Source organism: Cucurbita pepo, chromosome LG09, assembly GCF_002806865.2.
Source record: "Cucurbita pepo subsp. pepo cultivar mu-cu-16 chromosome LG09, ASM280686v2, whole genome shotgun sequence".
Lineage (NCBI taxonomy): Eukaryota > Viridiplantae > Streptophyta > Magnoliopsida > Cucurbitales > Cucurbitaceae > Cucurbita > Cucurbita pepo.
In genome coordinates, this window is record NC_036646.1 from 3,602,762 (window position 1) to 3,627,380 (window position 24,619).

The 24,619-nt window shown below is 39.1% G+C and overlaps 6 protein-coding genes across 9 annotated transcripts; 1 reads left to right on the forward strand and 5 right to left on the reverse strand.

Moving 5' to 3' along the window:
- Positions 1–1,019: 1,019 nt before the first annotated feature.
- LOC111801715 (probable E3 ubiquitin-protein ligase XERICO) lies at positions 1,020–11,606 on the reverse strand. The gene is made up of 4 exons (XM_023685828.1): positions 11,596–11,606; positions 5,959–5,969; positions 4,836–4,841; positions 1,020–1,571 (listed from the first exon to the last, which is right to left on the reverse strand). The coding sequence occupies exon 4, from the start codon at positions 1,472–1,474 to the stop codon at positions 1,058–1,060; it is 417 nt and encodes a 138-aa protein (XP_023541596.1). The 5' UTR covers positions 1,475–1,571; positions 4,836–4,841; positions 5,959–5,969; positions 11,596–11,606; the 3' UTR covers positions 1,020–1,057.
- Positions 3,413–9,388, reverse strand: LOC111801710. Its single transcript, XM_023685821.1, has 14 exons — positions 9,013–9,388; positions 8,828–8,939; positions 8,604–8,744; positions 6,940–7,044; positions 6,761–6,844; positions 5,959–6,074; positions 5,779–5,880; positions 5,592–5,705; positions 5,456–5,512; positions 4,404–4,470; positions 4,264–4,317; positions 3,859–3,933; positions 3,740–3,775; positions 3,413–3,671 (listed from the first exon to the last, which is right to left on the reverse strand). The coding sequence occupies exons 1-14, from the start codon at positions 9,084–9,086 to the stop codon at positions 3,555–3,557; spliced, it is 1,254 nt and encodes a 417-aa protein (XP_023541589.1). The 5' UTR covers positions 9,087–9,388; the 3' UTR covers positions 3,413–3,554.
- A 50-nt stretch (positions 11,607–11,656) lies between the features above and the next one.
- On the reverse strand, positions 11,657–13,453 carry LOC111801713 (alpha-L-fucosidase 3-like). The gene is made up of 5 exons (XM_023685825.1): positions 13,167–13,453; positions 12,884–13,093; positions 12,620–12,792; positions 12,102–12,372; positions 11,657–12,038 (listed from the first exon to the last, which is right to left on the reverse strand). Exons 1-5 carry the CDS (start codon positions 13,396–13,398, stop codon positions 11,779–11,781), a joined length of 1,146 nt encoding a protein of 381 aa, XP_023541593.1. The 5' UTR covers positions 13,399–13,453; the 3' UTR covers positions 11,657–11,778.
- A 1,815-nt stretch (positions 13,454–15,268) lies between these two features.
- Positions 15,269–17,197, forward strand: LOC111801714 (GDSL esterase/lipase At3g26430-like). The gene is made up of 5 exons (XM_023685826.1): positions 15,269–15,594; positions 15,697–15,906; positions 16,305–16,477; positions 16,549–16,819; positions 16,884–17,197. Exons 1-5 carry the CDS (start codon positions 15,363–15,365, stop codon positions 17,141–17,143), a joined length of 1,146 nt encoding a protein of 381 aa, XP_023541594.1. The 5' UTR covers positions 15,269–15,362; the 3' UTR covers positions 17,144–17,197.
- Positions 17,198–17,399: 202 nt separating this feature from the next.
- On the reverse strand, positions 17,400–20,336 carry LOC111801711 (GDSL esterase/lipase At3g26430-like). 3 transcript variants are annotated; one of them, XM_023685824.1, is made up of 6 exons: positions 20,043–20,336; positions 19,750–19,962; positions 19,487–19,659; positions 19,005–19,275; positions 18,632–18,922; positions 17,400–18,584 (listed from the first exon to the last, which is right to left on the reverse strand). In XM_023685824.1, the coding sequence occupies exons 1-5, from the start codon at positions 20,272–20,274 to the stop codon at positions 18,663–18,665; spliced, it is 1,149 nt and encodes a 382-aa protein (XP_023541592.1). In that variant the 5' UTR covers positions 20,275–20,336; the 3' UTR covers positions 17,400–18,584; positions 18,632–18,662. The 3 variants fall into 3 exon arrangements, with proteins under 3 accessions (XP_023541592.1, XP_023541591.1, XP_023541590.1); XM_023685823.1 differs by having other exon boundaries at positions 17,400–18,576; positions 18,624–18,922; XM_023685822.1 differs by having other exon boundaries at positions 17,525–18,565; positions 18,657–18,922.
- A 2,243-nt stretch (positions 20,337–22,579) lies between these two features.
- Positions 22,580–23,707, reverse strand: LOC111802249 (sufE-like protein 2, chloroplastic). Of its 2 annotated transcripts, XM_023686548.1 has the most exons (2): positions 23,559–23,707; positions 22,580–23,234 (listed from the first exon to the last, which is right to left on the reverse strand). In XM_023686548.1, exon 2 carries the CDS (start codon positions 23,228–23,230, stop codon positions 22,781–22,783), a length of 450 nt encoding a protein of 149 aa, XP_023542316.1. In that variant the 5' UTR covers positions 23,231–23,234; positions 23,559–23,707; the 3' UTR covers positions 22,580–22,780. The 2 variants fall into 2 exon arrangements, with proteins under 2 accessions (XP_023542316.1, XP_023542315.1); XM_023686547.1 differs by having other exon boundaries at positions 22,580–23,707.
- Positions 23,708–24,619: the final 912 nt, after the last annotated feature.

Below are 24,619 nucleotides of genomic sequence, written 5' to 3' on the forward strand. Positions count from 1 at the left end.
ATTCGAGATTATAAGGATGTGAAAATCTCTTCCGGGCGTTTTAAAACTTTGAGGGGAAGCCCAAAAGGAAAAACTCAAAAGGCTAGCGGTGGACTTGGATTGTTAGAAATAGTATCAGAGCCAGACATCGGGCGTGTGACAACAAGAAGGCTGAGCCCCGAAGGGGATGGACACGAGGTGAGCTTGAGAGGAAAACCCAAAGAAAATATCTGCTAGTGGTGGGTTTGGACTGTTATATCAGAGCCAAACGTTGGGCGATGTGACTACGAGGAGAGGTGGACACGAGACGGTGTGTCAGCAAGGACGTTGGGACCCGAAGGGGGTGGATTAGAGGCTCTCACATCGATAGGAGAAGGAAACAAGTGCCAATGAGGTCGCTCAGCCTCCAAGGGGGGTGGATTGTGAGATCCCACATCGGTTGGAGAGAAGAACGAAGCATTCTTTATGAGGGTGTGAAAACCTCTCCGTAGCAGACACAAAACATTCTTTATAAGGGTGTAAAAATCTCTCCCAACTGCTTCAAGCTAGAGATTACTTCTTTCAATAATCCTCAACAATTCTCCCCTCGAACAAAATACACCATAGAGCCTCTCCTGAGACCTCCCCCTCTAAAGCTCTCGAATAGTCTCCCCTTAATCGATGCTCGACTCCTTTTCTAAAGCCCATAAACAAAATACACCCTTTGTTCGACACTTGACTCACCTTTAACTACACCTTCAAACCTCACAACTCCTTTGTTCGACTTAGGATTCTATTGACCGAACTAAGTTAAGGGTATGACTCTAATACCATCTTAGACATCACAACTCTCCACAATGGTATGATATTGTCCACTTTGAGCATAAACTCGCACAAATGGAGATAGTACTCCTTTACTTACCCATGATCTTACTCTTAATCGACCCTGGCCGGACTACTTTTCTCAATAATTCTAATTCGTCTCCGGGTGTTTTCAGTTTAGCTAGAAGCTCAATAAAACAGTGAATCATTCATACCCTTCAGCTCAAACAGCAAGAAAAAGAACAGAACACAAAAATTTCCTTAAAAAAGTTGCGTTCTATTGAATGGAGCGACAGAGAGGGCAAGTAACATGCTGATTATCAAACCATTTAGAAAGACAAGATTTATGAAAAAAATGCTTACAAGACAACTCACTAACTTCCTCATCAGCTTCAAATCCACAAAGACAAACAGAGCACTCTGCCACAGAACACCTCGAAACAGAGCAATTTTCAGTCTCTGTTCCGCCATTGAAGCTTTGGCGTAAGGATTTGAAATGGGTAATGGAGATTCTTCTTCCTCTTCCACTCTCCTGTTCATATTCATCCACAGAACTCGAGGGGTTGGCGCTCATCATTTGTAGCACAGATCTCACCAAGTTCTTCAAGAAAGCCATCGACATGACTGTGTTCATCACTAGAACTGGTAACAGCAACACTCCTTCGGCTGAAGGGGGGAAATTTGAGAGACCCATCTTCAAAAACCCTCAAAAATGGAGTCTAATCCGTTCAGGGTTTGGTTCTGAGTTGCGGAAGAAGCGAAAACGGAGAGAAATGAAGAATAGGTTTGGGCTCAATCCAAATGGTTGGGCTAGGGAAGAATTCTACCATTTGTATATTAACTGAGGTTATCTTAACCACCAATCTTTAACCATGGTTCATTACATAACCATTTCATTTTTAAATAATTAAAAATATAAATTTATTAATAATTTGCTTTAAAAATTATCTTTTAAATTCTTTTTATCAATACTTTTAAACACTTTTTTTTTTTTAATAAAAAGACATTAAAAAAATACTCTTAAAATTGAAATCCATATTTTTTTTTTTAAATAATAAAAACTACTAATTAGATTAAAAAAAAACTTTTTTTTAACCATTTCTCGAACAAAAAAACATGTTTCAAAATAAAAACATGTTTCAAAACAAAAGTAATAATTAAAACTTATCTGAAAGATTCTTAAACTTATCAATTTTAGGGTAAAATTTGTTTTTTTTTCCATTAAAAAAAAAAAAAAGAATAAACATCAGTGTGACTTTCATCATTGACCTTGCAGATCGGTAATACTTATTAGTTTGTATGAACCCACTAAACCGTCATGGATCACTACGACACCAATGATGATATGAGTTTTGTCACTCCACACGCTGTCGTATAAACAAGCGTTAGAGGAAGGTTTCTTTCTCGTGGTGGCTTCCCATGACCGGAGTACCTTGTGTTGAATTTTCAACGCCCCTTTCAATGGGATCTACGAAGGAGGACCGCGCCCCACAAATCTAGAAGTTAGAAGCATGTGACATGTTATCGTAACAATCTCGGGATTATTTATTTATTTATTTATATATTTTTCTAAAAAAGAGAATTTATCTTTATTCTATATATTCTATATAATATTGTCTTCCGAATAGTGAGCCATGGAGGGCATAGAAAAAAGAGAAACAGCTGGGAGAGAGTTGCGGAGTACTGATGCATATGAGATTACAGGCAACCTCGGAAAGGATGTTGTTGAGTGGCAACAGCCTTTCTTTGTTCCAAATGCATCTTTCCAAGTACTGTCATGTTTGCATCCATTTTCCAGCCTTAAAGTGCTTCATAATCAGCTGTCTCAGCTCTGAATTCAATACGAGCTAAGTACATGGGTCCTAATTGTTAGGATCGCACAACAACACACACTCGATCTAGATGAACACAAAAAAGACAAAGAGACAGAAAATCAATGTAGAAATTTGGGTTCTAATTTTTAGGATAACACAATATCGCACATTTATCTAGATGAACACAAAAAATAGGAGAGAGAAAATTCATGTAGAAATTTATGTCTTAATTGTTAGGATCCATTTATCTAGATGAACCTAAAGAACAAGATAGGAATTTAGGTCCTAATTGTTAGGATCACACACCACCGGTAGATGAACACAAAGAATAGGAGAGAGAAAATCCATACTAATTTAGGTCCTAATTGTTAGGATGGCAGAATAACACTCTATCGAACCCAAATAACATAACAGCAGAGAGAAAATTCAAGTAGGAATTTGGATTCTAATTGTTAGGATTGGATAATAACACGCACCATCCCGATGAACACAAAGAATAGAGAAAATCCACATAGAAATTTGGGTCCTAATTGTTAGGATTGTCCAATAACACACTCGGATCCATCCAGATAAACCCAATAACATGAGAGAGAAAATTCAAGTAGAAATTCACGTTCTAATTGTTAAGAATGCACAATAACACACATTCAATCGAGATGAACATGAAGAAGACGAGAGAAGAGAAAATCCAAATAGGGATTTGGGTCCTAATTGTTAGGATCGCACAATAACCAACCCATCGTCACAGAGAACAGGAGAGAGAAAATACAAGTAGGAATCTTAGAATACAGGATATATATATATAGTTCAATTTACTATTATAAAAACTATCTAGCAGCTTTGTACTATAAATAATCGATTATGACAAATTTTCATATATAGCTCTGATATGTATAAGGAATAAACTATAAATGTACCGCATACTCCATAACAATTGAATAAGCTATAAATAAGCACGTTCTATACCCGAACGCTAATATTTGAACGATGATTCTCCAATGACTTGAAATAAGCTTTCTCAGCATTTGCTAGCCGACTCAGAAACATTGTCCATTCCTTCTTGCATCGTTCTCTTACCTGATAATCAATACAAAGCTCACATCATTTTGGAGCTATGAAAGAAGGAAGAGATAAAGAAAGAGTACCCCTTGCCATGGCGCTTTCCCAACTTCAGTTTCTCCCTGCAGCCAAAGACATGATCAACACATGACTTGGGTTGGTGTTTCAACTGTTGTAGGAAAGGAACACAATGATTCGAGTTTACCTGGCTCCCGAGCGACGGAAGGCCTTGATGAACTATCCATTGAGCGTCTACTACTCCGATCTTCTCGTGTGCGGGCTGGTTTACACGGTTTTGTGTTAGAAAAAGTCTGTGGATGTATCAGCCCAAGCCCTCCACTAACAGACATTATCCGTTTCGACCCATTACATATCACCGTCAGTCTCACAGTTTTAAAACATGTCTATTAGGGGGAGAGGTTTTCACACCTGGGAACGACACGTTCCTTATAAGGGTGTGGATACTTTTCCCTAACAGACGCGTTTTAAAACTGTGAGGCTGACGATGATATGTAATGGGTCGAAATGGATAATGTCTGTTAGCGGTGAGCTTGAGCTGTTACAGTAGATATATTACTTAGTAGCATCTAAGGGAAACGGTAAGTGAGACCTCGACACACTTTCGCACAGCAAAATCAAGGCCCCAACCATGGATTAAATCGTTCTACAAATCAATGTAACAAGAATTAGAAAGAACTTATGCAATGAATGATGAAGCTAGAATTCAATAAGAATAGAGTCAATTCTTACTTGAATCATATACCAGACGCAACGCCAAGCAGCTCGTGAGAAAACGGGAGCCATGATCTCAACAAAACTGTGGAAGGAGACATGGTCAGATATTAAATGTGAGATCTCACGTTAGTTGGAGAGAAGAACGAAGTATTCTTTATAAGGATGTGGAAACCTCTCCTTAACAAACGCGTTTTAACAGCCTTGAGGGCAAGCCCGAAAGGAAAAACCCAAGGAGGACAATATCTGCTAGTGGTGGGCTTGGGTTGTTAGAAATAGTAAACAAAAGGTTATTTTATAAGGGTGTGGAAACCTTTCCCTAGTAGGTGCGTTTTAAAACCTTGAAGGGAAACCTGAAAAGGAAAAATCCAAAGAGGACAATATCTGCTAGCGGTGTGCTTGGGCTGTTACAAATAGTAAATGAAATATCTTTTATAAGGGTGTGGAAACCTCTCCCTAGCATACGCGTTTTAAAAACGTTGAGAGAAACCCCAATGAGGACAATATATGCTACGGTGGGTTTGGGTTGTTACAAATGATAAACGAAAAATTCTTTACAAGGGTATGGAAACGTCTCCCTACCAGACAGGGAAAGCCCAAGAGAACAATATCTGCTAGTGGTGGGCTTGGATTGTTACAAATGGTAGACGAAACATTTTTTATAAAGGTGTGAAAACTTCTCCCTAATAGACGCATTTTAAAACCATGAGCGGAAGCATGAAAAGGAAAGCCCAAAGAGAACAATATCTACTCCCGGTGGACTTGGGCTGTTACAAATGGTAAACAAAACATTCTTTATAAGGGTGTGGAAACCTCTCTCTAGCATTAGCGTTTTAAAAACCACGAGGGGAAGCCCAAAGAGGACAATATCTGCTAGCGGTAGGCTTGGGCTACAACAAATGGTAAACGAAACCTTTTTTATAAGGGTGTGGAAACCTCTCTCTAACATATGCATTTTAAAACATGAGGGGAAGTCCAAAGATAACAATATCTGCTAGTGGTGGGTTTGAGCTGTTACATTAAAACTCTATCACTAGAACAAAAAACAACTTCTTTTCGAGTAATCTTACGCAGCACAGGGAGGCATGTTCGGCCCGGTGCACCATCCCGCCTTTTCCACCGTATGTCTGCAGGGAATTCACCGAAACATATGATAAAAAACACAGATTTTTAAGGAACAGAACATAGTTATTCCAGAAGTTTTACTTATGAACTTCAAGACCATCCTGTTTCTTTGTCATTTGCCATGCTAACCCTTTGACAGGCTCCAAACCAGGCTGTGATATCTCCAATCCATGCTTCCTCACCAACTTTATATATCTGAATTGAAAGAGCCTTATAAACATTCAAATGAAACCAATATGTCATTTAAACTAATCTCTGAATAACTCACTCTTCTGCATCAAAATTCTCAACTCCCAGATCTTCATCCCATACAAAGATGTAGTCGTAAGGCGCCACGATGTCCGGGTGCAAAAACCGCTTAGCATACCACCTTCAAAGGAAGTTCTTAAGTTTTCATTTATAATATGAACAAATCTTCTCTACAAGTCTATAATAGAACAAGATTTACCATTTACTTTGCTTTCGAGCACTCACGTGGATCGCTCGTTTCGACCATTCGAAGTCGTCCCATTCGGTTGTTCGACCATCGTAATGAAACAGAAGAATTGTGAAGTTCTCTGAAAACTGTGAGGAATTACATTCAGTCTGGTAAGAGCCTTGTAATGGCCCAGGCCCACTGCTAACAGATATTGTCCTCTTTAGGCTTCCCCTTACGGGCTTCCCTTCAAGGCTTTAGAACGCATCTGCTGGGAAAGGTTTCCACAACCTTATAAAGGATGTTTCGTTCTCCTCCCCAACCAATGTGGGATTCTCACAATCCACCCCCCTTCGGGGCCCAGCGTCCTCGTTGGCACTTGTTCCTTTCTCCAATCGACGTGGGATCCCACCAAATCTACCCCCTTTGAGGCCCAGCGTCCTTACTATAAAGGGTGTTTCGTTCTCCTCCCCAACCAATGTGGGATTCTCACAATCCACCCCCTTTCAGGGCCCAGCGTCCTCGCTGGCATTCGTTCCTTTCTCCAATCAATGTGGGACCCACCAAATCTACCCTCCTCCAGGGAACAGCCTTCTCGCTGGCACACAGTCCAGTGTTTGGCTCTGATACCATTTGCAATGGCCCAAGTCCACCGCTAGCAGATATTGTTCTCTTTGGGCTTTCCCTTACGAGCTTCCCCTCAAGGCTTTAAAACACGTCTGCTAGGGAAAGGTTTCCAAAGGGTGTTTCGTTCTCCTCTCCAACCAACGTGGGATTCTCACAAGCATGAAGAGAAGGGTGATAGTAAATATAGTGTTAGAGGAAGAAAAGGGACCTTTTTTACTGCTTTGTCAATGTTGTCTCTCTGGTTATAACCAACAGTGAAAGTTACAAGGTAATTTGGTTTCCTAGGTAAGTCCTGCAAGAATTTAGCTGATTGAGTACAACCTTAACTGCTGATATCTTAGGATGTCCTATAATGTCGTGTTTCTAAAAGACATTCTCAAAACACACCTCTTTGGGGTCTCCCCATAATCTGTGTAGATAGAAGTCGGACTCGGCCGCAACGATCCCTGGGGCAAGTCGTTCTGCTCCTCTAGGATTTGATGGAACCCAAATCTGCATCATATCATACCAGTTTTTCAAGTTATAGAAGATCAAATACAAGCAATAGTCTTGTAGTAATGCAAAAATCAAAACGTCGGATTCATTTGGTTCGTTTGCTATATTGGTACATGAGTCTAAGATGGTTGATTGCTGTTGTCGGCTATCTATGCTGGCTTCCTTCTTGATTCATGTATGAGAATTAGTATTGCTATGCCTATATAAAGGTTTGTCTAGTATTGTTATGTGTGAGATCTCACATCGGTTGGAGAAGAGAACAAACCATTCCTTATAAGGGTGTGAAAACCTCTCTCTAGTAGACGCGTTTTAAAACTGTGAGACTGATGGCGGTACGTAACGCGCTAAAGATGACAATATCTGCTAGCGGTGGGCTTGGCCTGTTACAAATGACCAAAGCCCACTGCTACTAGATATTGTCCACTTTGGCCCGTCATGTATTACCGTCAGCCTTACAGTTTTAAAATGTGTCTATTAGGGAGAGGATTCCACACCCGGAATATTTCGTTCCTCTCTCCAACCAATGTGAGATCTCACAATTCACCCCTCTTGGGGGCCCGCGAAGACCACCACGCAGTGTTTGGCTCTAATACCATTTATAACAGCTCAAGCCCACCGCGAGTAGATATTGTCCACTTTGGCTCGTGATGTATCACCATCAGCCTTACGGTTTTAAAATATGTCTATTAGGGAGAAGTTTCCACACCCTTGTAAGGAATATTTCGTTCTCATCTATAACCAATGTGAGATCTCACAATCCACCTCTCTTGGGAGCCAGCGAGGACCACCACGCAGTGTCTGGCTTTAATACCATTTTTAACCGCTCAAGCCCAACGTGAGTAGATATTGTCCACTTTGGCCCGTTATATATCACCGTCAGCCTTATGGTTTTAAAATGTGTCTCTCGAGGAGAAGTTTCCACATGAATATTTCGTTCCCCTCTCCAACCAATGTGAGATCTCACAATCCACCCCCTCTTGGGGGCCAGTAGAACCACCACGCAGTGTCTGACTCTAATACCATTTATAACAGCTCAAACCCACCGCGAGTAGATATTGTCCTATTTGGCCCGTTACGTATCGCTGTGAGCCTCACAGTTTTAAAACACGTCTATTAGGGAGAGGTTTCCACACTCTTATAAGTAATGTTTCATTCTCCTCTCCAACCGATGTGAGATCTAAAAATCCACCCCCCTTGGGGGACCCAACATCTTTATTGGCACACCGCGCAGTGTCTAGCTCTGAAACCATTTATAACAGCCTAAGCCCACCGCCAGTAGATATTGTCCGCTTTGACCCATTATGTATTGCCGTTAGTCTCACGGTTTTAAAACGCGTCTACTAGAGAGAGGTTTCCACACCCTTATAAGAACCCTTATAAGAAATGTTTCGTCCCCTTTCCAATCGACTTCGGATCTCACAAATCAAACCAATAATAAGCCTACTTTTCACGACATTTATGGGTCTAACCCCAAACATATAATTAAGAAACCACAATATTTAGAACGCCATCAATAGCTATAAACTAGTGATTCATGAAAACTTGCAAGTACATACCTCTGAGGAACCATTCAACTCTCCACTACCACTCCTTCTATCGAATGCAACATTTTCAGGTGTTTGTGAAGATCCACCTGATTTCATGTCAGTATTATACATTTGATCAACCTTTAGGACAAGGCCAGGGGGCACACCAAGCTGCCAATATCATAAAAACAAAACCAATGTAAATGAACACTAAGAATCTAATATGAACACTAAGAACATTCATCAATATCAACCTTTGTTAATGATAGCAATGGGAAAGATATTCCTATCAAGAACCCCAAAAACACTCCCACAAACGTTGTCAAAATCACCCTCATGCTGTCATTTGGTCTTTTAATCACAGAACTGCAACAAAAGAAATACATATTTACAGAACACAAAGGATTAAAACTCGTTTTTCCCATTTGAAATACTCAACCTGCGATGAAGAATTCCCATGAGATCAAGAACTCGCATACCAACAGCTGAAGCTGCTATGTCAAACAATTTCATAAGTACTCAATGAAACGAAGCCCTTTTCCTCCATTTGACGATTCCATGGGGTCCCTTTGAGTAAAGCAAGCAACCCATTAATTGACGAACAGAGAAATGATATGGCGGCACATTTCTCAATCAATTTGAGAAAAGAAGAGCCAAGAAGACAGCGAAATAAGGAAAGAAATTGACATTGCGTTCTATATAAGATACCCATTTCATTTTTTTGTCTTAAAATGGGAGCAAAAGGACAACCAAATTCAGAAGGCGTTTCTTTGAATGTGATACTCATCTGTTCTTAGGTGAGCCCCCGAGCTATTCCACGAACGAAGTCGGGCATGCGCACAATGAGGCTGATTCGTCGTGTGGGCAAGTGCCTATGATTCATTAATACAAGAGAAAGAAGGAACCCCAAGTGGTCAATCATTCAAAAGGGGTCAAAGGGTCGCATTCATTGCACTAGAAGAGGACACCCCTAACTTGAATATTACACCAAATGAAATTTGATCTCAATCTCAGTTTTTAATACCATACATAGAGGCATAGACTAAGTCACTAAGGGACATTTTGTGGAAGAACTTAGTAGAGGAAAGAAAGTCGACTAATCCGTGACAATCCCACAATAAAGGGTGAAACGTCAAGCCTTTTTTCGGAGACATGTTGTCCATGACCGCATGCCTTAACCCGAACCCATCTTGTATGTGTACTGTGTCATGGTTATGCTTGTTCAAGGTGTATTGTATACGACCGCATATTGAATGTTCCGGTCATGCTTTTTGAAGACATGTTCCAAACCCCTTTTACATGCTTTTATCTTAGATAAACTTTTACTATTTTACGTTGTGTCAATACAGGGGGTGTACGACCAGTAACCAAAATGGTATCAGAATCAGACACTGAATGATGTTATAACAAGGACATTGAACCCCGAAGGGAGTAGACACTGGGGAGTGTGCCAACAAGGACACTGGGCCTGAAAAGAAGTGGATTGTGAGATCACACATTGATTAAAGAGAGGAACGAATGCAAGCAAGGACGCTAGATCCCCAAGAAGGTAGATTGTGAGATTGGGCTGTTACATATTAGTCTCAAGTATCTCACGTGCGATGGGTAAGCCCAGCTACAAAGTTCCATATTAGTTCCCGAGTCAGGTATTCGACCACTAGGTTCGTGTGAGACGAGTATAGCCACAACAAAAGGGTGCAAGACTATAGCCTTATGCTCTAAGATAACTTAAAAGGTGCACGAGCCATTCACCCTAAAAGGGTTTCAAATTGAAAAATTGAAGTCATTTAACCTTACTTGTTGGCTGGAAATAGTGGCTTCTGCAGTTACATTACCATTGGAAATGATGCAACACAGCACATAGTTTTACAAAATAACCAACCACAAAATACAAAAATACAAAATAATTGGGTTCATCGAGACACCGACCTATCTTGACCTCTAAGCTCTCGAGCTCGTGCACAACCTTACCTCAACTGCTCCATCCAGCCTTCATATGAAAAGGTTAAAATGGCATGATAGGTAACTTGTTTGTACATTACCATTAGTTTGTTCGTTTGTTCCGTGTCTTATTCGTACTTAGAAATCTTGTTCGTAAGTAGGTACTAGGCTATCTCCTAGGTTAATTTTATTTCACCTAAGCTCGACTTAGTGATGCAGAAGCCATTAACTCTATTTGGGTCGTCAATTTTCAGGGTTCGGCTACTTTGAGCTCACTTTCCCATAAGTTCGTTCTTGGAGTTCTAGGACATCTTGACTAACTATCTACTGGTCCCTTTTATCATCATCAACTTATACATTATAGGCACTCGTCATAGTATTATGTATAATGAGTTTGTATAAGACTTGACCATGAAATGTTTATCTCTTTGTAAATCTGTTAATTGAGAAGATTAATATTAATTATGACCTTAGTAATGCTTACATTGAGTATAATAATAAATACTCGTGATGAGTCCCTCTTAACTAACGTACGCCTTTCTGTTTCTGTTTTGTTTAGTGTCATTTTCTTGTTTGCTCTCTCACGTTAATATTTCATCATTAAGAAAAGAAAGATCGACCCCTGTACCCAATCTAGTTTTGGGGCTTAAGTCGAGTCTCTTTGGATCTCACATCAGAAAAAGCTCTATCAACGTCCAATGGAGTAACTCGATGTTGAATTGAGTATCTAACATTCTCGAACTTAGGCCTCAAGCCCATCAAAAACTTAGAGAGCCCCTTTAAATTCTATACTCTATCAGGTTATTCTGTGTTAGTTAAAATTCTTCCCGACAAGAGCCTTTAGAATTCAAACGATCGGTGCCCCTATCTTTGAAAGGAGCTAAAGAGCCTACCAATGAAGTGTTAAAAGAGATAGATGACTATTTGACGGGAGACATGGTGATATTTTGTTCGAGAATATGATTGTTTGTGTGACTAAAGTTCCACGTTGGCTAATTAAGAGAAAAATCATAGATACATAATTAAAAAAAAAAAAAAAAAACATTATTTTCATTAAATTTATGAAAAATTTTGTTCAGACCGTTCATACCATTAATCATCGAAACATAAAATCAAATTGAAAATTAACTGAAACCAAATTCTGAAATGCAAGGGTAAACTCCGACTTAGATAAGATAAGATTGTTCGTGTCCAGCCCTTCAAATGGGATCGTGGATTGCAGAAAGCAACAACTACAGTATCATAGTAACGAGATAGGATTAAATTAGGCTCTATGACAAGCCATCTCCAAAGGGATGGGTGGATCTGAATAAGCACCCGTTTTAATCTGATTGAAGATCCATTTGTTAGCGGCCTGAGTATAATGAACACCGTCCCAATTCACATACACTTCTGGCTTTTCGCAAGCTTTTCCAATCAAAACATCTTTCCCATTCATCCGTTTCTTTCCCGCACATCCAAGCTTCACATTGAAGTTGTACTTTCCACCATGCCCACAACACGTTCTCAAAGGAAACTCGAACCCTACATTTCAGTTAAAACTCATAAAATTCGTGCTAAACCTAAAAATTCAAATGAATGAATTACCATGTTTTTTATGTTGGCTAACAAGGTCGTATTTGAGGGAGTAGATATCAACGTAGGTGAGGGCGGCATCAGGCAAGGCGGCGCGAAGCTTAACCACAGCATCCTTGAGACCACGGTTGAAAGTTTGAGCCAAGTCATTGAAAGGAATGGCACATCCATATTGGTCGTAGTCGGAGGGTGAAACGGGCATTCGGTCCAATACATATGGAAGGCACCCCACCGGGCCTGTGTTATGGATCCAGAAGAACCTTCCTCCTTGACTGTGCACCCACTAAGTTACAGTAAAATTGTTTACAAAAATACATCTAATGAGTAGTTATCGGTCTACAATTTGGCAACTATTACCAATTCTACCGTGTTAATCTATTAAGTCTACTAATAATGTCAACTACTACCAATTCTCGGGTGGTTGATACGTAAGTTAGTAACTTATTCTATTAAATCTACTAACAATTCTACTCAGATTATTCCATAAGTTAGTAACTTATTCTACTAAATCAAGTTTATTAACGGCTAACCTTGACAATAGTGGAGAACTGGCCGAGCACTTGAGGGATGTAATCTCGAACTTGTTTGACTGTCATATTGGCGAAGTAACCACTTGTCAAATCGTTCTGACCAATATCAAACGTGTACAGTGCCCGACCGAAGCTCGTTTCCTTAGGCAACAATGGCTTAAAAAACCCACCCACTGACAAGGAAGTTCAGACATAAAATATGGTTATTTGATATCAAAATTTGCCCAAATTTTGGGAGACCCATTTGGAGAAACACGAACTCACGTCGATTACGAACGGTCTGAGATCTACGACGAAAGTCATAGAATTCATTGTACTGAACATCGAGCGAAATGGGGCTAAATCCACTCTGCTGAAGAGTCCTGTTTTGTGGCCTAACAGTTGAGCCAGCGGTCGCAAAATTGGCTCCATGACTGAAATTGGCTCCCAATGCATTGAGATAAGCGCTAAGATAAGGTAATCCAAGGCTTTGGGCTGGAATCAAATGAACCAGAAAAACCCATTAAAGTTGAAGAAATTTCAAGGCGAGATCTCAGAGAACTTTTACCTATGAAATCAATGACGAGGCGGCCGTCGCAGTAGCGGCCGGCGGGACCATGGAAATAGGACATGCCATTGGGCGGCGGGGCCTGTCCGAAGACGGCGGAGAGGCCGCCGGTGTCAGAGTTGGAGTCGCCGAAGTTGAAAACGGCCGGGAAATTGCAGGGCTTCCGGGCTAGGACAGAGTGTGGAACCAGTAGAAGTGCGAAGACAGCAATCATTAAGGAATGGCACTCCATGAGAGAGAGAGAGAGAGAGAGAGAGAGAGAGTTCAAAATGTGAGTGAACGATGGTGCGCATATGCAGACAAGGGAGTCGGTGAAGTGGGTCTATTTAGATTTAGGATCCGAAGAAGATAAGATCCATGGGTCGGTCCAAGCTCATCCCTAATAGATAGATACTATCCGCCTCGGTCCGTATCGTTGTCAGTCTCATGAGTATCCTCTCTAACTAAAGTGAGATCTCCCAATTCACTGTCCCTTCCGAGTCTAGCGTTCTCACTGACATGGTGCCCAGTATCTGACTCTGATATCATTTGTAATAGCCTAAGCCTACAGCTAGTAGTCATTGGCTACTTCAGCTCGTTATGTATTACTGTCATCATCATGCTTTAAAACGTGTTTGTTAGGAAGAGGTTTTCACACCTTTATTGAAAAAATAATTGGTTCTCTTTTACAATAGACTTGGATCTCACAATCCACCCCTTTAGAGCCCAGCGTCATAGTTGACACTCGTTCCCCTCTTCGACTATGTGGAACCCCACAATCGGCTTCCATGGGTAACTTTCTTTCGATAAAATTGAATTGGGTCGTCGAGTTGTTTTTTTTTTATAAATATTTAAAAATCCTACTTATTTACGTTACCAGTTACATTAATATCTAAAATTTTAAAACTCAAATATCAAACATTTACAAGTCAGAAGATCAGTGGCCTTGGTTATAAACTCAATTATTCTCGATCTTTGTAATAATATTACAAGTAGGATAGAGTTGGGTTGGATTGTAACCTTATTTTCGAGTTAGTTGAGTTGACTCAACCAAAAGAATGTCAACCCGCAAATAGACTTGATTTTTTCGGTTTTTCAAGAATTCAACTCAATCCAAATGGAAGAACATCTATGGTTTGGATTGGGTAGTCCAAATTAACCGAGTTTTCGAGTCATATGGACGTCTCTTCTAAATCAATCATAGATATCAATAAAATAAGGTTATTGATCCATGACATATAACATAGCTAGAGAGTGTTGAAAATATGGAAGCCATTTGCTTGCCTATCTCGATTCAGTTTACACGTTCTCAATGGTCCATTGTAGTACTTCGAATTCCCCTTGTACTTGTTCTTGAGTCAGATATTAGACCATCAGACCATCAGCTTCGTGTAGATATCCATGTCGTTTCCAATTTTCAGGATGCCACCAAGTCTCTTAACATTTTATTCTCTCTTTCTTCCAGTAGACCTTGTTGAGCAATCGAGCGATGAGGTATAGCTTCCTGCATTTTTCGTGGTTTATGATCTTTTCCTTAATCATATTTGTTATATCTCACATTAGTTGGGGAGAAGAACGAAATACCGTGTGTAAACCTTTCCCTAGGATAAGCGTTTTAAAGTCGTAAGGGGAAATAAAAAGTCCAAAGAGGACATTTTCCTAGGAGACGCGTTTTAAAGTCTTAAGCAGAAGCACGAAAGAAAAAGCTTAAAAGATGACAATATCTACTAGTGGTGGGCATGGGGCCGTTACCGTCTCTATCTTGAATATAATATGCAAATTTTTCCCTCGAGTTTTTTCTTAAATTGACAATTAAGATTTTTTCTACCTAACCTTCCGTTTTAATGGGTCTATTATTCTATAGAATCTAAAGATTCAAGATTCATATTAAAAAATCGAGTTCAAATTATTTAGAATTGGCATTTGTGGAGTCGTGGGTTTGATGTGACCTCTAAGGGACCAAATGTAACATGCGTGACACAGGTATCATTGCCAAACATCATGACAAGAACTTCCTTGTAAATCAAACACAAATGAATGAATTTAATATAGAAATGGTAAAACCAAATTAAATACTTCAAATAATTAAATTTCTGGAAACAAAATTACCCATTGAAGCTTAAAAAAATCCCACAACAAGATCTTATCTCCTTCTGTTCCTAAATAAAAACAGAACATCACCACTAACATTTTGAGCTCTGTCTTTCTGTCTCTCCCATGGAGTGTCATTCCTTAATGTTTGCTGTCTTGGCACTGTCACTGACTCCATGCTCTGTCCTCGCCCCAAAGCCATGCAATTTCCCGGCCATTTTCAACTTCGGCGACTCCAATTCTGACACCGGCGGCTTCTCCGCCGTCTTTGGGCAGGCCCCTCCGCCCAATGGCATGTCCTATTTCCATGGACCCGTCGGCCGCTACTCCGACGGCCGCCTCATCGTTGATTTCATAGGTATTTATTTTCTCTTTTTCTGTTCTTTGTATTCATCTTAATGAAGTGTGCGCCTTGTTGTGTCATCTTAACACTGAGTTTTAGTGGTTGGTTTGATTTTAGCTGAGAGCTTGGGATTGCCTTATCTTAGCGCGTATCTTAATGGGTTGGGAGCAAATTACACTCACGGTGCCAATTTCGCGACGGCTGCCTCAACTATTAGGCAATCAAACAAAACTCTTCGTCTCGGTGGAGTTAGTCCCATTTCTCTCGATGTTCAGTTCAATGAATTCTATGACTTTCGTCGTAGATCCCAAACCGTTCGTAATCGACGTGAGTTTCTATTTCTCTAAATGGCTCTTCAAAAATTAGTCAACGTTGGACAACGTCAGAGGACGTACAAACAAAATTAATAAATTTAAAATCATGAATACGTTAAACGTTCTTAAGGTTGACAAAACTCTTAATTAAAAAAATAATAGAGAAAACTATAACCGATGTGGAACTTTCATCCAACACCTCTCATCGAACAAAGTACACCTCTCCTTAATCGAGGCTCGAGTCCTTACTTTTGTTTGACATTTGAGGATTCTATTGACATGACTAAATTTAAGACGTGACTTCGACATTAAAAAAAAATTATTAATATATTTTTTATTTTTACATAAAATACTAAATTAAAAAATTAAAAAATATTTTTATTAATTTAATTTAATTTAATTTAATTTCAGTGGGTGGCATTTTTAAGCAATTATTACCAAAAAAAAGGAGTTTCAGGCGGGCGCTGTACACGTTTGATATTGGTCAAAACGATTTGACCAGTGGCTACTTTGCTAACATGAGCGTGGCGCAAGTTAGAGGCTACATCCCTCAAGTGCTGGACCAGTTCACCACCATTGTCAAGGTTAGCCCTTTGCCCCTTTTTGCTACCCATTTTTAATGGCTTTTTACACAAATGGCAGACCATTTTCGCAGTCGGTGCACGGTCAAGGGGGAAGGTTCTTCTGGATCCATAACACCGGCCCGGTGGGGTGCCTTCCATATGTATTGGTCGGAATGCACGTTTCACCCTCCGACTACGACCAATATGGATGCGCCATTCCTTTCAATGACTTGGCTCAAGAGTTCAACCGTGGCTTGAAGGAAGCTGTGGTTGAGCTTCGTGCTGCCTTGCCTGATGCTGTCATCACTTACGTTGATATCTACTCTCTCAAATACGCCCTCGTTAGCCAACATAAGAAACATGGTAATTTGTTTGTTTGAATTTTTAGGTTTAACATGAAGTTTTACGAGTTTGAACTGAAATGTAGGGTTCGAGTTTCCTTTGAGAACGTGTTGTGGACATGGTGGAAAGTATAACTTCAATTTGAAGCTTGGATGTGGAGGAACGAAACGGATCCATGGGAAGGATGTTTTGATTGGAAAGGCGTGTAAAAGACCAGGAGTGTACGTGAATTGGGATGGCGTTCATTATACTCAAGCAGCTAACAAATGGATCTTCAATCAAATTAAAACGGGTGCTTTTTCTGACCCACCGATCCCTTTGAAGATGGCTTGTCACAGAACCTAATCTAGTCTGATCTAGCTCAATCCAATCTAATCCAATCTCGTTATTGTTGCTTAAGCTTCTTTATTTAAGTTTTTTTTTAGCAAAAGCTTCGTGGTTGCTTTAAAATAACTCCCTAATAAGGCGAGACATGCATGTACACATACGACGTGCACCGTGGGACCTTAACCTAATTCATTCTGTTTTTCAATAACCAATCGGACAATTAACCTCGGTTTGCTTTGCCTAATGGCACCCAGTGGAAGTAGTCGAGTATCACTTGTCGTTGTGTTTCATGAAATTATATGGTTAATTTTTACACTCTCATGAATTACATATCGACCTGTCATTTTCACACATGCATGAGAGTTCCAAACTGACTATCTACAAAATACACGACATATATGCATCGTGAGCGATAAGGTCAAATATGTGTTGCAGACAATACCAAGTACAAGTCTACGTAAGTACCTACAAACATAGATCTGTTTATGTTTCCAACCTTCTCGAAACTCAAGTCTCGTCGACGATGAAATAAACGATCCAACGATCATATGAAGGACGAGTTACTTATCCTCTGTGTACATGGGTCTGATGGTCATCGATTCCTATGCTGGGGACAGTTCTCTATTTGACGTTACACTCGATTCACGGTGTAATGGGCATCAAGCTTTGAGGAAAGGAACCGTTCGTCTTCCGTTCTCTCCCCGTTTTTTTCTCTCTATGTATTCCTTTTCTCATTTGCAGATAGTTTCTTGAGAAAGGTTGTGCATGGGGAGCTGTAACACCTGAGCCCCGACGTAACACCCAAGCCCCGACAAGAAATTCAAAACATAATTTTACTTTTTAAAGACGAACTTCTGAGGTTTTATTGAGGGCCTTAGAGACGGAATTTCAAGATGAGGTAAAAGAGAAAAATGTTTAGAAAAATATAAAAACAAATAGTTAAAATTTTGAAAAATCGATCAAAGTCAACCCGGAAGGGTAAATTGGTCACTTTTGTTTGAACTTATGTTGACTTAAACTATTTTATAACTAGTGTTGGCATGTTTTAACTATTTTAAATTATGTGTCTTTTCAAAATGTTATGTTAGTTAGTGGCGGTTTAAGGTTCAAATCTCTCGAAAAGTGGGTCGTTAAAGATTTGTATCCAAGCACTAAGTTGAGAGATTTTATACACTTCTTTTAGATAGAAAGTCATAATGAACCCGTTGACCTAGTTTATATCTCATGTCGGCATAAAAGGCCAAAAAGACAGAGAGAAAAAGGGTGATGAACACTTGAAAGACAGATGCCGAGAGAAAGAGACTGATATATTGCGTTGCGAAGAGAGATCGAAAACGCAGATTTTCTGACGTTATGTGGGCACTGAATGGAAAAGACAGAGAAGCGAAAGGGCATACCTTAGGAGCACCTCCGGAAAACATAGAGATGCACGAAGCCGACCTATATCTCGAAAGAAAAATGCACTTGATCAAAAATGCAAACTTTAATAAAGAAGTGCAAGCAAAGCATTACAATAATCGGACTAGCTTACGTTAGATTAGGCTCTGTGACAAGCCATCTCCAAAGGAATTGGTGGATCAGAATAAGCATCGGTTTTGATCTGATTGAAGATCCATTTGTTAGCTGCCTCCGTATAATGTATACCATCCCAATTCACGTACACTTCTGGCTTCTTACAAGCCTTTCCAATCAAAACATCCTTCCCGTTCACCCGTTTCGTTCCTCCACATCCAAGCTTCACATTAAAGTTGTACTTTCCACCATGCCCACAACACGTTCTCAAGGGAAACTCGAACCCTACATTTCAATTTCATCTCCGTTTAAACTCATAAAGTTTCCAAATGAATATGGTACATTTAATAATATCTCTTCGGAGTACCATGTTTTTTGTGTTGGCTAACGAGGGCGTATTTGAGAGAGTAAACATCGACGTATGTGAGTGCTGCATCGGGCAAAGCGGCGCGAAGCTCAGCCACAGCTTTCTTCAGGCCACTGTTGAAAGTTTGAGCCAAGTCATTGAAAGGAATGGCACATCCATATTGGTCATAGTCGGAGGGTGAAACAGGCATTCGACTCAATACATATGGAAGGCACCCCACCGGACCTGTGTTATGGATCCAAAAGAACCTTCCCCCTTGACTGTGCACCCACTGCATTACATTCAAATTGTTTATAAAAATTGTCCGTCGTGTCTGTAGAAAGCATGTTGGATTTAATCCAAGATCGAAATATGTCGAAACAAGTAAAAGAAGTAAGCGAAAAACTTGAGGACTATAGCTATTAAATCTACTAACAATTCTATCAAACTTACTCGGGTATCTTATTCTACTAAATCAAGTTTATTCGACAAATGACACTAACCTTGACAATAGTGGAGAACTGGTGGAGCACTTGAGGGATGTAATCTCGAACTTGTTCGACAGTCATATTCGAGAAGTAACCACTCGTCAAATCGTTCTGACCAATATCAAACGTGTATAGTGCCCGACTGAAGCTCGTTTCCTTCGGCAATAACGGCTTAAAAACACCACCAACTGACAACGAAGTTCAAACATAAAATACGGTCATTGATATCAAAATTTGCCAAAATTTTGACAGACCCATTTGGAGAAACACGAACTCACATCGATTACGAACGGTTTGGGATCTACGACGAAAGTCATAGAATTCATTGTATTGAACATCAAGAGAAATGGGGCTAACACCACCGGGCTGCATAAGAGGTATGGTTTGTGGCATAATGCTTGAGGCAGCAGTGGCGAAATTGGCTCCGTGGCTGAAATTGGCTCCCAATGCATTGAGATAAGCGCTAAGATAAGGCAATCCAAAGCTTTTGGCTAAATGAAATGAACCACAAAACCCCATTAAAATTCACCAAATTTCATGATTAGATCTTAGAACAGTTGAAAAGAAATACCCATGAAATCAACGATGAGGCGGCCGTCGCAGTACCGGCCGGCGGGGGCGTGGAAATAGGACATGCCATTGGGTGGAGGGGCCTGCCATAAGAGGGCGGAGAGGCCGCCGGTGTCGGAATTGGAGTCGCCGAAGTTGATAATGGCCGGGAAATTGCAGGGCTTTCGGGCCAGAACAGAGCAGGGAAGCAGTGACAGTGCCAAGACAGCAAACATTAAGGAATGACACTCCATGGGAGAGACAGAAAGACAGAGCTCAAAATGTTAGTGGTGATGTTCTGTTTTTATTTAGGAACAGAAGGAGATAAGATCTTGTTGTGGGATTTTTTTAAGCTTCAATGGGTAATTTTGTTTCGAGAAATTTAATTATTTGAAGTATTTAATTTGGTTTTACCATTTCCATATTAAATTCATTCATTTGTGTTTGATTTGGAAGGGAGTTCTTGTCATGATCATGATGTGGACTTATGTTGACATTGATATTCGTGTCGAGCATGTTACATTTGGTCCCTCCGAGGTCACATCGAACCCACGGCTACACAAAATTCCAATTTTAAATAATTGAAACTCGAATCTTGAATATAAATATTGCATCTTTGGATTGAGTCGAAAGTTAGGTGGAAAAAATCTTAGCTTTCAGATTGAATACAAATCTTTAAATTTTGTTTTTATTTCCGTTGAGTCCTTTAATTTGTAATTAAGGGTTTGGTACATCGACCAAGCCAAGGACAAACTCCCTCGATATTGCTGCCTTCTTTAATAATTTTGTTACTAGGGTGGCTCGTCTTGAAAATATTTCGAGTCGATAATAGTTGGCTAGTCCAAGAAAGATTGCACCTTGGTCACCGAGGTGTGGACTCTCCCTTCTTTGATGAGCTTGATTTTATCACCATCTATGTAGATATGCCCACGTTTGGTGACATGTTCGAAGAAGTTAATGCACTTTTGACCGAAAAAGCCCATTTGGTTTATTGGGCACTTTTGACAGGAAAGCTAGTAGGCTCTTTTTCCGACAGCCAGCTCAGTCGCCAAAGGTTGCAATCCTTCGACAAAGCAAAACACGTGTCTTTCTCAAACATTTCTCTAATGTCTAGTATCAAGATCGAGAACTGCTTAACATAGTCCTTGATACTTTTGTTGTGTTTCAATTTGCGCAGTTTTCACCTCGTTATAAATTCTACATTCTCGGGGAAGAACTAAGTTCTCAACTCTTTCTTGAGGTCTTCCTATGTATTTATGGTGCATTACCTATTTTGCATGCCAGTCACCTTCGAACGTCACCATTTGCATCATATATGAGATGCATTGTAACTAGGGTAACTTTGAGCTCTTCCGAATAGGTCCTCGTGGCTTTGAAGTATTGTTCGATGTTAAAGATGAAATTTCGAGCTTCTTTCCATCCCCATTTCCTTTAAAGACCTTGAATTCCAAGATTTTCAGTTTGTTGATCCTGACTTGGGCTGACCTAGGGTTTGATTTTCTACAACCTACATGGTCATGTTTGCTCAAGTGTTCATTTCGGACATCTCTGCTATACTGACATTTCCTGTTGCCCTGAAATCTTAAGTCAACTCGTTAAAAAGCTTTAACATGGTCTTTTTTATCTAGCTCTCTGATATGTTCTTCCGTGTGTGCGACAGAGCTCTCGGTGCTACCTCTTGTTCTAAGTTACTTGATCGTCTTGCTCTTTTTTTAGGGCTTCAACCCTAAATATTAGTTCTTTGATTGGCAACCCATCCAAACAGGTGCTCATAGCTCTAATTCCACCGAATTTTTAATTTATTTAATTCTACTACTCATTCTTCTAGGAAACGATCTATGTCGAGGACTTCTTTAAGGAACAACATTTCACATTCGATCTTAGTGCGTCGCTCAACTTGCAATTCAGCCGACTACTTTGTCGCCGACATTGTTTCGATCTTTAACGCGACTATGAGCTAACGAACTCTAATACCACTTATTAGAATGACACTTTTTTCGCAGCGGGATAACGATTGTGCAATACTTATTATAACCCAGCAAACAAGTCAGTCATGGAAAAATCGTATTTCATAGACAATTTAGACATATGGTCAAGCTCGAGTCACATTTTAAGAGAAAAAGTTTTTTAAAACACAGCCGAGAAAAATTATTGAAAGCAAATTGGAAGAAAGTACTTTGAAAGTCAATTGTATTGAAAACATGAGCCAAAGCAATAGACAAAGAAAAATGTAATAAGAAAGTAATACACGGCCATGAGAGTAAACAAAGGGTTTTGATATGACATGGGCATGCCGCTACAAGTAATACACGACATTGAAGTGCATGATTTTATTATTTTGCAGACCACATTCCTCTACTTAAACAAACTTTATCATTATTGTCACGTGAAGCTATTACCGTTTCCAAATTTTGACCATAACGTAAGTAAACATAATCAAGCGTATTTCTAAATTTTATAAACCCCCTTTATAATTTACATACATCAAATTCTAAATCATATTATAACCAAGAAAAAGAGCTTAATTTGAAGCACACAATTATGTAGTGTACTCCAATCTCCAACCAAATGTGTTAACCATAGGTTCATGTCTTTGAGAGATTAAAACTATGCATCAAAGATGAACACAATTTGAATCTACTTTCAAGGATTTCAGTAAGTTTCTAATTTCAGAGTCCATTTATTCATCCAACATTTACTTGCATGCTTGTCTATACCAAAACCTTCGCCATTAATGGCAGTGGGAAGGAACAAGAACTCCTAAGGCGATTCTCCATTTTTCTCTGAAACTAAATCACTTGTTCTTTGTTGCATACTAATCAACACATTTTGCCAAGTATTTACTCTGGATTGCGCCTTGATCGGAGGCCCCAAATTCATGGCCGCCAAATCCTCAATCTTCACTGCCAAAACCTCCGAAGCCTCCGCCCCGTTCAGCATCCATATCAAGCAAGAACAGAATCCTTTGGTAATTTCAGAATCGCTGTCCGCTTTGAATCTCATCCTTCCATTATCGTCCATTTTCACTTCCAACCATACCTCAACCGTACATCCTGCGACTCTGTTTTCAGAAACCCGAGCCGATTCATCCATTGGAGCCAGAAACGTAGCGTAATGCAAAAGCCTCTTCACTCGATCAATCGGCTTTTCAAGAGCCTCGAATTCACTCACAAGCCGTTCAAGTTTATCAGCGACGAGTTCAGGTATCATTCCGCTAGGTTTTTGAGATCGCATTATCATCGAGGAACTTGAATCAGAATCAGAATCAGAATCACAATATCGAATGCATTTCAGCGATTTGAACCGGAAGTATTTCACATTCCTAATCACGAGTTTCGATTGATACTCAATGCTTGAACGATTATAGCGTTTCGATGATTTCGAGAAGCAGTTATAGTACGGAGAAGCATTTCTAAAGGATGTGATCGAACTCATGGTTGTTAGGTTACAGAGAAAAGAGGAAAATCGAAACTACAATCCTGAAACGGAAACCAACACAGAAAAATTTCCAAGAGGAAGAAGAAGAAGATTTCGTTACCAGAAAGAATCGATAGAACGAGCTGTCGATTAGAGATGGTCAATCTACAGCCGTCTCTGCGTTTACGCGGGTTATGAGGATCGATATGGTATTGGTTGGCGCCATGGGAGATGGAGGAAGAAGAAAACAGTGGGCGATTATTTTGTTGGAGAAACGAATTACAAGTCTTTATAAAATTGAAAAATCAATGGTCAGTTAAATTAATAAAAATATTTCTAAATTTTATATTTTGTTTAAACAAAATTTCAAAAATTAAATAAGAAAATTACTCTCATTAACGCCTTTTTAATTTTAAAAAAATAAAATAATGTTAGTATTATATTTTTAAAATAATTATAAAATTTTAAAGCAATAATTTAACCTTTAANAACTTACTTATTATGGTAGAGATATATGAAGGACATACGTCTAAAACGTTGTACTAACAATTTTGTTTATATAATTACCTTAAAAGTTTTTTAAAAAGTTTAAATGTATTTGTGAAGTTTTTAAAAAATAATTAAAAAAGCTCAAAGATATTTTTTGGTATTTTTTAAATAACTGTAAAAATATTTTTGAATTTTTAAAATTTAAGGGTATTTTTTAAACTTTTATTAAAAGCTTAAGCTTATTAGTGACACGAAAATTAAAAGTATTTTTTAGATAAAGTTTAGAGGTATCTTTGTTTTTATTTTTATTTTTTTAATTATAAATTTAGTGAATGGCAAATTAAAATATATATATATATTAAACTAATTTTTTTAATTTAATTATTTTTTTTTTTTTTAAATGGCCTCGAAAAAAAAAGTTAGATCCTTTTTAATTTATTTATTTTATTTGAATGAGCTGGTCTTTTGAAAACTCAGCATTCCATATTTAGTTTCACAATAAGGATACCTTAATAGACTTTTCCTTTGTTTTTATCTCATACATTTCCAATATTGAATGTGAATTAATGATAAAGAAATATGGCATAAACTTTATAAGTTATATGAATATGGAATATTAAGTGACTTCATAACCTACCCATTTATTTCTTCTAATATTCATAAAAACTAATAAATATATTTTAAATTAAGAGA